Source organism: Penaeus japonicus, unplaced genomic scaffold (assembly GCF_977035675.1).
Source record: "Penaeus japonicus unplaced genomic scaffold, GWHDUDI00000001_assembly GWHDUDI00000012, whole genome shotgun sequence".
Lineage (NCBI taxonomy): Eukaryota > Metazoa > Arthropoda > Malacostraca > Decapoda > Penaeidae > Penaeus > Penaeus japonicus.
In genome coordinates this window covers 42,241,319-42,253,818 of record NW_028234414.1, presented here as the reverse complement: position 1 = coordinate 42,253,818, position 12,500 = coordinate 42,241,319, and the positions used below count along the sequence as shown (strand labels likewise).

The window sequence follows — 12,500 nt, the reverse complement described above, 5'->3', positions numbered from 1 at the left end:
CTCCTTCCCTTTCCCCCTTCCTCCCGCTCTCCCTCCCTCCCTCTACCTCCCTCCCTATCACCCTATTTCTCTCTATTTCTCTCCCTCTCACTCGCTCATTCCCTCCCTCTCTTTCTCTTCCTTTCCCTTTTCTCTTCTCTTCGACGAACACCCTTTCTTAACACCTCATCGTTGCTGTTCCTTCGAGTGCTCCTCCTCCCCTCCCGCTTTCTGATGCGGTTCCCTCCAGTGTCCCCCCTCCCCTCCCGCTTTCTGATGCGGTTCCCTCCAGTATCCCCCCTCCCTCCCCTCCCTGCACTTTACCCTCGTTCCTGCGCGCCCTCGTTCCATGCTCCATGCTCCTCCTCCTCCTCCTCCTTCTTCTGCAGCAGAAGAGCCCCCAGCCCAGCCCCGCCCCGCCCGCAGAAGTCCTCACCTCCTGGTCGGGTGACACAGGCCTCTCGGACAGGTCACGCCCACGGGACAGTTGCCCTCGCACATCTCCCCGACGCTGAGGGAATGGTAGTAGGAGGCAAGGAGCTGCTTCGCCATCTGTTCGTCCTCCTCCTCGAGTTTCATGCTTGGGTACTTGGCCTTGAGGCGGCGTCGCTCCTGTAGGTGGGAGAGAGAGAGAGAAGGGGGGAGTGAGGAGAGAAGGGTATGAGGGGAGGGAGGAGGGAGGGAGGGAGGGGTGAGGGTGAGAGAGAAGGGGGGAGTGAAGAGAGAAGGGGGGAGGGGGGAGGGGTGAGGGGAGAAAAAAGGAGGGGGGGAGAGAAGGGGGGAGTGAGGAGAGAAGGGGGGTAGGGGTGAGGAGGGAGGGAGGGGTGAGAGAGAAGGGGGGAGTGAAGAGAGAAGGGGGGAGGGGTGAGGGTGAGAGAGAGAGAAGGGCGGAGTGAGGAGGGAAGAAAAAGGAGGGAGGGGGGGGAGGGAGAGAGGGAAGAAAAAGGGAGAAGGGAGAGCGGGGGGGCGATAAGTAAGAACAATGCAAATAGGTCACAAGTATAAGAGAGGAAATAAGTAGTAGTAGAGGAGATAAGTAGGAGAGGGGGGGGGGAAGGGAGGTTATAAGAGAATATGAAACTCGGTCAACAAGGAGGACCTTAAAGACTGAAAGGAGATCACGTAAGGAGACTTTGAACTTTTGGAACTTTTGGGAACAACAATGAACCTTCGATATTCCAACTTTGCATATTCAAACCCCGACGGCAAACTTTCCAAAAAGAGAATATATATATTACACACAGAGACCCGCGCGTTCTTATGGAGACTCGAAAATTAAAGAGAAGAGGAAGGAGGAAGGAAGGAAGGAAGGAAGGGGGAAGATGGGAAGACGATGGGTACACAGAAGGAAGGGGGAAGAAGAGAGGAAGAAGGAAGGAAGGAAGGGAGAAGCCGAAGGGTACAGAGATCCTATAGGACCCATAGGACTCCAGCACCACCCCCATCCCTTCCCCCTCCCCTCCCCTCTCCCACCGAGAAGAGGAAGGAAGGAAGGAAGATGGGAAGACGAAGGGTACAGAGATCCCATAGGACTCCAGCACCACCCCATCCCAACCACCCTCCCCACCATCCCACCCCACCCCACCCTCTTATCCTCCCATCCCACCCTCCCACCCCTTACCCCTCCCACCCCCCTACCCTTCCTTCTACCCCACCCTCCTTCTAGCCCTCAACCTCAACCTCAACCTCAACTCACATCGTTCATGCGGTCACTCTCGAAGTCCTGCAGCTGCTTGAGGAATCCTACGTTGGGGTTGGCGACGTTCCTGGCACCTCGCACCGCCTTCAGGGAATCCCTCCAGCTCAGTGACGTCACGCACATGACGTAAACAACAGCCACCGTGACCGAGCGGGACATGCCGGCCAGACTGCGGGCGAGAAGGGCACGCTCGTGAAGGTCCTTGGTCCTTAGGGGGCTTGGGGGGGGGGCTTAGGTAGGTAGGATTATTAGGGGTCTTCACGTGATGATAAAATGGCTTTATAGGATTATTAGGGCTTCACGTGATGATAAAAAGGCTTTATAGGATTAGAGGGCTTCACGTAATGAAAAAAAAGGCTTTATAGGATTATTAGGTCTTCTCACGTGATGATAAAAAAGGCTTTATAGGATTATGAGGGCTTCATGTGATGATAAAAAGGCTTTATAGGATTAGAGGTTTTCACGTGATGATAAAAAGGCTTTATAGGATTATTAGGTCTTCACGTGATGATAAAAAAGGCTTTATAGGATTAGAGGTCTTCACGTGATGATAAAAAAGGCTTTATAGGATTAGAGGGCTTCACGTGGTGATAAAAAAGGCTTTATAGGATTATTAGGTCCTCAGGTGATGATAAAAAGGCTTTATATGATTAGAGGTCCTCACGTGGTGATAAAAAGGCTTTATAGGATTAGAGGGCTTCACGTGATGATAAAAAAGGCTTTATAGGAGTTCGTTAGTGTTGCTGAAAAAAAAATATTTTGCTACATAAAATCATATAGGTAGGATTAAGCTTGTATTCATGACAATAATAGTCTAAAGATATCGTAATAAAGATAAGCACACATACACACACACACACGCACACATACACACACACACACACACACACAGACACATACACACACACACACACACACACACATATACACACACTATAAGATAATTTTAATTACAAGCAGAAACAGTCACAGTCATGCAATCAATCCATTAGATTCATAACACAGTGCAACATATTCCTATCGCCATTATAATCATTAATATTAAACTTGAAGTGAAAAAATTACTGTTTTCGAGAAAATAAAAGGACAAGAGCGAGAACATGCTCGAAGAAGAGGAAAGAGAAAGAGGGGAAGAGCGAGAGAGAGAGAGAGAGAGAGAGAGAGAGAGAGAGAGAGAGAGAGAGAGAGAGAGAGAGAGAGAGAGAGAGAGAGAGAGAAAGAGAGAGACGGAAGAAACTAGGAAATAAAAACAACAACAAAAATAAGGCTAACGGTAGAGCATGAGAAAGAGGAAAAGGATAAATGAGAGAATAACGTAGAGAATAAAGGAAAATAAAGGAAAACCTAAAAGAAAAGGTTGAGACGAGATGAATTCCGGCAGAGCAGAGAAGAAATAGGAAAAGAAACGGATAAACAGAGATAAAGGCGAAGAGGATAAAAGGGCAGAGGGAAGAGGAAGAAGCCACGAAGGACTTATGTTTAGAGGAGGGGAGGGAGGGAGGGAAGGAGAGGATGGAGGGGGGTAGAGAAGGAGGGGGAGGGGGTGCAGATAGAGGGAGAAGAGAGGGAGGAGAGAGAGGAGGGAGAGGAGAGGGGGCGGAGAGGGAGGGAGGGAAGGAGAGGATGGAGGGGGTAGAGTAGGAGGAGAAGGGGGTGCAGATAGAGGGAGAGGAGGGAGAGGAGAGGGGGCGGAGAGGGAGGAGGGAGAGGAGGGAGAGGAGAGGGGGCGGAGAGGGAGGAGGGAGAGGAGGGAGAGGAGATGGGGCGGAGGAAGGGGTTTAGGTAGAGAGGGAGGAGAGAGAGAGACAGAGAGAGAGAGAGAGAGAGGGAGGGAGAGAGAGAGAGAGAGAGAGAGAGAGAGAGAGAGAGAGAGAGAGAGAGAGAGGGAGGAGAGAGAGAGAGAGAGAGAGAGAGAGAGAGAGAGAGAGAGAGAGAGAGAGAGAGAGAGAGAGAGAAGAGAGAGAGAGAGAGAGAGAGAAGAGAGAGAGAGAAAAGAGAGAGAGGGGGGAGATAGTGAGAGAGAGAGAGAGAGAGAGAGAGAGAGAGAGAGAGAGAGAGAGAGAGAGAGAGAGAGAGAGAGAGAGAGAGTGAGTGAGAGAGAGAGAGTGAGATAGATAGATAGATAGATGGATAGATAGATAGATAGAGAGAGAGGGAGGGAGAGAGAGAGAGAGAGAGAGAGAGAGAGAGAGAGAGAGAGAGAGAGAGAGAGAGAGAGAGAGAGAGAGAGAGAGAGAGAGAGAGAGAGAGAGAGAAGAGAGAGAGAGAGAGAGAGAGAGAAGAGAGAGAGAGAGAGAGAGAGAGAGAGAGAGAGAGAGAGAGAGAGAGTGAGAGAGAGAGAGAGTGAGATAGATAGATAGATAGATGGATAGATAGAGAGAGAGAGAGAGAGAGAAGAGGAGGAGCAGGTATTGGGGGGAGGGGGGGGGGTAGAAAACCAGAGAAGGGAGGAGAACAACAAGCGACGTCAGCAAGTGTCAGCTGGGGTATTTTTTTTACGATTTCGAGAGCGCACCACAGTGGATGGAAATAGTAACAAGCATAATAATAAAAAAATAAAAAAAATGGACGGCAAATTTTCAGAAAAGAGGAAACGATAATGCTTATGACGATATAAATAACAATAAAAAAAAAATTAAATAATGGTCTTTGTGGGAAGCTAGAGTGACAAAGACTTGAAAAAAGAAAGAAAGAAAAAAACAAAAAACACATTATAAGCGCAGAAAAAAAAACAAAAACAGCAGCGGCCGTCAGTGAAAGGAATGACATAAGAACCAAAATGCAAGTATAAACGTATGAATAAGCGCTCTTAACGCGTCGCTAAATTAAACTTGACGAGGATGTATAATGCACGTAAACATCCCATTTAAGATGCATTCGCTGCTGTGTCGTGATGCTTTTATGGGCGGGCAAAAGGATGCTGTTTTAGGGGGGGGAGGGGGGGAGGGAGGTAGGTAGATAGGGAGGGGAAGAGAGGAGGGTAGGAGAGGGAAGGAGGAAGGGGAGGAGAGGGGAGAGGAGGGGCGCAGAGGGAGAGGAGGAAGGGGAGGGGAGAGGAGGAAGGGGAGGGGAGAGGAGGGGAGGAAGGGGAGGAGAGGGAGAGGAGGGGAGGAGGAAGGGGAGGGGAGAAGGAAGGGGAGGGAGGGAGGGGAAGAGAGGGGAGGGCGGAGAGGGGAGGAAGGGGAGGGAGAGAGGGGGGGAGGGGTAGGGGGGAATAGAGAGCAAGGAGCGGGAGGGAAGGGAGAGGAAGAGTGTTGTGTGAAAGAGAGAGAGAGAGATAGAGATAGATAGAGGAGGAGAGAGAGAGACAAGAGAGAGAGAGAGCTCTCAGGAGAGAGTAGAGAGCAGAGAGAGAAGAGAGCGCAACAGAGAAAGACGAGAGACAGAGAGAGAGAGCGAGAGAGAGAGAGAGAGAAGAGAGAGAGCGAGAGAGAGAGAAGAGAAAGAGAGAGAGAAGACCTAAGGGCCCCCCCGCCCCCCCCGGTGTAACCCCATTGCCCCCCCTTTCCCCGTTAAATAGCTCCCCTTAAGACCCAATAGATTTATTTCGTAAAGAGGTTCCCCCCAATAACCCCAAATTTTAAGGTTAAAAGGGCTCGTCCGAGGTTTCCAAGGGTTAGTAGGAACTCCCCAGAGAGGCCGCAGGGTGACTATGCCTCCCTGAAAGTGGGCTAAGGAATGCAAGATGATCCCGAGTCATGTCCAGAAAGGGAGAGTTTAATTAAGGGGGAAGTGTTAGTTAGTAGGGAGGAAAAAAAAAATCTTTATGAGACAAAAAAAAAAAAAAAGAAAAAAAAAAAAAAAAGAAAGAAAAGAAAAAAGAAAAAAAAGGTTGTCAGGGGTAAAACAACATACCCTCTGACACACTATCAACTGCGGCCCCCGGCTTTTGTTGCATAAGTTCCGGCAAAAAGGGTTTTCAAAAGAAGGGGGTTCAGTTCTATTTAAAGGTGCAGGTGTCAGGTGTCAAGTCGGGAGGGACACACACGACCCAACTTTCCAAACCGAAAAAATTTTTCCCCCCAAATTTTTTCTCCCCCCTTCGTTCCACCTTTGATTCGTGTGTCGCCAATAGGACCTTGACACTGCAGCTGGAGTTATGGCCCTTTCTGGACACCTCTTGTAGAGGGAGGGAGGGAAGGGGGAGGAGGGGGAGGAAGGGGGAGGGAAGGAAGGAGGAGGGAGAGAAGGGGGAGGGAGGGATAGGAGGAGGGAGGGAAGGAGGAGGGGAAGGTAGAGGGGGAGGGAGGGAAGGGGGAGGGGAGGGAAGGGTAAGGGAGGGAAGGTGGGGGGGAGGGAAGGGGAAGGAGGGAAGGAGGAGGGGGAGGGAGGGAAGGAAGGGGGAGGGAGGGAAGGGGGAGGGAGGGAAGGGGGAGGGAAGGAAGGAGGAAGGGGAAGGAAGGGGGAGGGAGAGAAGGGGGAGGGAGGGAAGGAGGAGGGGGAGGGAGGGAAGGGAGGTAAAGGGGTTGGGTGTTGCAGGGGAAAGAGAGGAAAGAGAGGAAAAAAGTAAAATTATAAAGATGAGATGGTGAGGTGGGGGGGGGGGGCGAAAAACGTGTAGTGGGAGAGATATAAAAGCTCCTCTCTTCCCTCTCTCTCTCTCTTTCTCTCTCACTATCTCCTATCCTCATCTTTTCCCCTCCCCCCTCCCTCCCCTCCCCCTCCCTCCCCCCCTCCCCCCTCCTCCCCTCCCCCCCCCCTCCCCTCCCCCCCCCCCTCCCTCTCCCTCCCCCCCCCTCCCTCCCCCCCCTCCCTCCCTCCCTCCCTCCCTCCCCCAGTTAGTTAAGAGCTCCAGAGATAAAGCGAGGCAAAGTCATGGGTGAGGTGATATGAGATAAAAGGGCTATTTTAGGCATCATAAAGCAATCCTGCGATAATTGAGGCAAATAAGTAATATCAGTGTCAGTAGAGTGAAATGTTGAGCTCGTTATGCCAAATTGGCTTTTTTGTGTGCATGAATATATGCGCAAACACACTCACACACACAAATACACACACATACAGACATAAACGCAAACACACACACTCACACACAAACACACACACAAAAAAGCAAAAAAAAACACACACAAACACTCACTCACACACACACACACACACACACACAAGCACAAACACAAACACACACACACATAAACGTAAACATACATAAACCCAAACACACACACACACACAAACACTCACACAAACACTCACTCACACACAAACACACACACAAACAACAAAAAAACAACAACACACAAACACTCACACAAAAAACAACAACACACAAAAAAAAACCACACACACAAAGCCAATATAAACCCCACCCTCGCCCCCCCCCCCGCCCACGGCTCCCAGGGCCCCCTTCCCGCGCCCGCCCGCCCGCCCTCCCCCCCCCACGTAAACTCCCCAGGGATTGGCGGGCCGCCCTTGAGTTGGTTGTGGGATGAAGTCCCTTGCAAGCTGGGAAGATCTGCGCAGGTTTTTTGCCCCGGAAGCGAGGCGAAATGCACAAGTACCCCCTCCTGTGGAGACAAGAAAGGAAAAATCGATTTTATTTTAATAAATATATATTTTTATGCTTTAATAAATATATATTTTTATGCTTTAATAAATATATATCTTTATCCTGTGAAAACAAGAAGGGAAAAAAACCCATTTTTGATAAATAAAATATATAAATATATATTTTATTTTAAAAAAAAAACATACATAAAAATAATATTTTATATATTATTTAATTAATAAATATTATCTACAACAAAAAATATAAAAATATATATATAATATATTAATAAAAAAATATTAAAAATAATAAATATATATCTTTTTAAAAACAAAAAAAAATATTTATTTTAATAAATATATATTTTTTTATCCTGTGAAACAAAAAGGGAAAAACGATTCACTATATCCTTGAAAAGAAGAAAAGAAAAATCGATTTTAATAATAAATAAAGTAAACTTTTCGCTTTTAAAAAATATATATCTTTATCCCCCTTAAAACAAGAAGGGGAAACCGATTTTATTTTTTTAAATATATATATTTTATTTTAAAAAAAAAAATATGGTTTAATAAAAATATATTTTTCATTAAATAATAATATTTTTTATTTAAAAAAATAAAATATTTTATTTTAATATATATATATCTTTATCCTGTGAAAACAAGAAAAGGAAAACTCGATTTTATTTTAATAAATATATATATATCTTTATCCTGTGAAAACAAGAAAAGGAAAACTCGATTTTATTTTAATAAATATGTATCTTTACGCTTTAATAAATATATATCTTTATCCTGTGAAAACAAGAAGGGAAAACTCGACTTGGCTTTAATAAATATATGTCTTTACACTTTAATAAATATATATATCTTTATCCTGTGAAAACAAGAAAGGAAAACTCAATTTTATTTTAATAAATATATATATCTTTATCCTGCGAAAACAAGAAAGGGAAATCTCGACTTGGCTTTAATAAATATATATCTTTACACTATAATAAATGTATATCTTTATCCTGTGAAAACAAGAAAGGGAAAACTCGATTTGGCTTTAACAAATATATATCATTATCCTGCGAAAACAAAAAAGTGAAATCTCGACTTGGCTTTAATAAATATATATCTTTACACTATAATAAATGTATATCTTTATCCTGTGAAAACAAGAAAGGGAAAACTCGATTTGGCTTTAATAAATATATATAATATTATCCTGCGAAAACAAGAAAGGGAAATCTCGACTTGGCTTTAATAAATATATATCTTTACACCATAATAAATATATATCTTTATCCTGGGAAAACAAGAAAGGAAAACTCGATTTGGCTTTAATAAATATATACCTTTATCCTGTGGAAACAAGAAAGGGAAAACTCGACTTTACTTTATGAACATGAGAGAGGCTGGGAGAAGGAAGAGGTTTACGGGAAATAACACGTTTGTTTGGCAGCGTTTGACCGTTTCGGAGGCTGAGGGAGGGTCGTTAGGCAGAATTGTTAGGTTTATACACACACACACACACACACACACACACACACACACACACACACACACATATATATATATATATATATATATATATACATATATATCTATATGTGTGTGTGTGTGTGTGTGTGTGTGTGTGTGTGTGTGTGTGTATGTGTGTGTGTTTGTTTGTTTGTGTGTGTTTGTTTGTTTGTTTGTGTGTGTGTCTGCTTTTGTGTGTGTGTGTCTGTGTTTGTTTGTGTGTGCGTATGCGTGCGTGTGTAAGTGTTCGTGTGCGTGAATTCTGACCGATCCCTTCCATAGACAGTACACACATCAACAAGCGAACACCACTTAGAAAAAACACAACAAATAATCTCTATCATATTCTTTCATTTAGTTTATAACATCCAACAAAACTGTTCTAACTCCGCGTCTGGATCCTTGACCCGCAGCCTCCCCACCTCCCCCCTCCTCGCCCGCGGACCGCCGAGAATCCCCTTTTTTCCTGCTGAGAATCAGATCTGCATTACAGAGCCTCTTATGCTCATGCCTTCTGCCTCTGCCTTGGCCTCTCCCTACTGTCCGGCTTGACGTGTGTGATCGAGACGAAGCGAGGCTCGTGTTGTGCGGCTGTTCAAAAACTGTTCATAAACGACCTCGATTGGATGCGATTGTGTGTTCACAGAGAGACAGACCGACGGGCAGGCAAGCAGATAGGTAGGTTGGTAGATAGAGTGAAAAGATATATATAAATATATATATATTTTTATATATTTAAATATTTAAAAATAGATATATATATGAAGTATGTATAGGCATATAGATATATATATATATAGTAAGTATAGGTATAAGTATATATATAATGATATATAATAAATATTTATATATAACATAAATATACAACACACACACACACTCACACTTCAGCTCACCCACAACACACACAACAACATCACACACTACAACACACACACATATATAAGTAGATTATATAAGCGAGCGACATATAGGGATATATATATATCATATTCTATATTATAAAACATATAAATATATTACATAATATATATATATAAAATTATGATTATATATATAATAATACTACATATATATATATACAGAGCATATAATATATATATTTTAAATAAATTATTGTATAAAACATATCATATATATATAAAATATATATTAAAAATATTACATATATATATATAAAATTTGTCATATATATATATTTATATGTATAAGATATAGATATATATATATATATATATATATATTAAGTATAAACCACACACACACCACACACACACTACACAAACAATCAACACATCACACACACAACCACATCACACAAGACACTCACACACACACACACACTCATATATATATATAAATATACAATTATAGAAATAATTATATATATAATATACATATACATATATATATTATATAATATATATATATATATTAATATATATATATATATAATATATATATATATAGCATAATATATATTAAAATATGTATATAATATATATATATATATATATATATATATATAATATAATGTACAGTATATTTAATATTATATATATATATATATATATAAAATATATATATATGATAATATTAACTATAATTTATATATATATAATAGTATATATATATATATATAATTAAATCATCATACACGATCAAAATAATACACTCATATATGTACAGTATTCATTGAGCACAGCTACCCTGTCCCATCGCATTTAATTGCATCAAGTTTGACTGACAGCTACTGCTCGGCTATCAGTCACAGCTGACACGAATATATGTGCAGTAAATCACCGTTTATATTTTGTTAATCCAAATTCTTATGTGATGAAGGCATGCTTTAGGTATTTGAGGTTCTCTTCATATAAAGTTACAAATATAAGTTTTGTATTTACTGTATTTTGTATGTAGAAGGATAGGAAAGGCAAAAAGAGTGAAACGAGAGTTACATACATAGAGAGAGAAAGAGAGAGAGAGAGAGGGTTACTGAGAAGAAGAGGAAGAGAGAGAGACGGAAGAGAGAGAGTTCTGCGGAAGAGAGAGGAGTAGAGAGAGATAAGAGAGAGAGAGAGAGAAGTAAGAGAGAGAGAAGATAGAGGATAGAGAGATATACATATAAAGAGAAAGAAGAGATATAGACAGATAGAGAGAGAGAGCGAAAGATAGGGGGAGTGAGAGATAGATAGATACATAGATAGATAGATGGATAGATAGATAGAGAGAGAAAGAGTAAGAGAGAGAAAGAGAGAGAGAGAGAGAGAGAGAGAGAGAGAGAGAGAGAGAAAGAGAGAGAGAGAGAGAGCGAGAGTGAGAGTGAGAGAGAGAGAGAAGGAAAGATAGATAGAAAGAAAGAGAGAGAGAAAGAAAGAGAAGGAGAGGAAGAGAGATAGTGCTAGATAGATAGATAGACAGTGAAAGAGGGAGAAAGAGAGAGATAACACGAACAAGAACAGGACACTCATGCTTACTGTACTAAATGAGCAAGCCAACAGACCAGACCACACACACTCACACTACATTAGCATCACTTGTCCCACCTGTTATCTTCCACTTTAACATTTCTCTAGTATATGCAGAGGGAAGTCCAGCTGGTGTAAGCTGGAATTGTGCGTTGCTCGAGTGAATTGTATAAATAATTAGTGTTAATTGTGGGTAGGAATAGTGAAGTGTAACTGTGGTTTGATATACAATAGTATTTTACAACTATTTGGAGTTTCACTGCGTAGGAACTGTGCCTAGTAACGGTGAAATAGAGCTGATAAGAGTGAATTGTGGCTAGTAAGACTGTAATTGTAGCTAGGAAACATTTCACCCTAATTAATAGGAGTAAATCGCAACTAGTGAATTGAAGTGAATCTGTTTTTTTTTTCTAGGTTAAAGATCGGCTTTTGGAATCTGTGACAGGAAGTGTTCGTGAACATAACACACACCATTTAATTAATGATCAAATTCACCCTCTGGCCACTGCTTAGTTAAAGAGGCGGAAGGAAAGGACGCTACGGAAACAACGGGTTTCTTGTGCACTCCTATGATGCGCCAGACACCATAAGTGTTCACTGAATCATATTTTGTCCACTGAAATGACGAAGACATTTGACACCGCCTTGCTTTCAAAAATCTCTTACACTATAATGATAAAGCACCGTGAGTTTTCCTGAGAGAGTTCATTCATGCAACTAGAACTAGAACCATAAGTGTTTACTGAATCCTATTTTGTCCACTGAAATGATGAAGACATTTGACACCACCTTGCAAAAATCTCTTACACTATAATCATAAGGCCCCGTGAGTTTTCCTAGCTAGAACTAGAACCATACGGCTGGCTTTGATGGATTCCTCGCCTGATGTCAGCTCATGGCATCTCTGACTTCACGAAAAATGTCTCGAACTCGAATCACAAGACCTTCAGATACCCCTTTTAAAGGTACGGCGCGTCTCATCAACATATTGCACTAGCTTCATTTGCAAACTCGAGATCCGAATAACAACAACAACAACAACAAAACGACAATGAAGCCATGTACAACAAGAAACACCAAGGGCTTTTGGACAGAAGAGAAGAGAGAAGAGAGAAGAGAGAAGGGTGGGGCGTGGGCGGCACGACGAGCAAAAACAACAACAACACCAACACCAACAACAACAACAACAACCACGGAAAAAAAAGCGACCTTCACAAACATGGAGAGGTGGAGCGCGTCACGGCGAGCAAAAACAACACCAACAACAACACCAACAGCAACAACAACAACAACGGAAAAAAAAGCGACCTTCACAAACATCAACGGCCAAACGGAGACTTCTCACACACACTCTTACC

The 12,500-nt window shown here is 42.6% G+C and overlaps 1 protein-coding gene across 1 annotated transcript in view; it reads right to left on the bottom strand.

Moving 5' to 3' along the window:
- Nucleotides 1-12,500, bottom strand: part of LOC122258146 (uncharacterized) — a 44,134-nt gene that overhangs the window by 15,360 nt on the left and 16,274 nt on the right. Inside the window, exons 5-8 of the mRNA XM_086542186.1 lie at nucleotides 11,684-11,758; nucleotides 11,196-11,281; nucleotides 1,676-1,895; nucleotides 416-591 (exon numbers count right to left, since the gene is read on the bottom strand). Of these exons, the coding sequence (XP_086398312.1) occupies nucleotides 416-591; nucleotides 1,676-1,895; nucleotides 11,196-11,281; nucleotides 11,684-11,758 (557 nt within the window). The remainder of the gene's footprint in view (nucleotides 1-415; nucleotides 592-1,675; nucleotides 1,896-11,195; nucleotides 11,282-11,683; nucleotides 11,759-12,500) is intronic.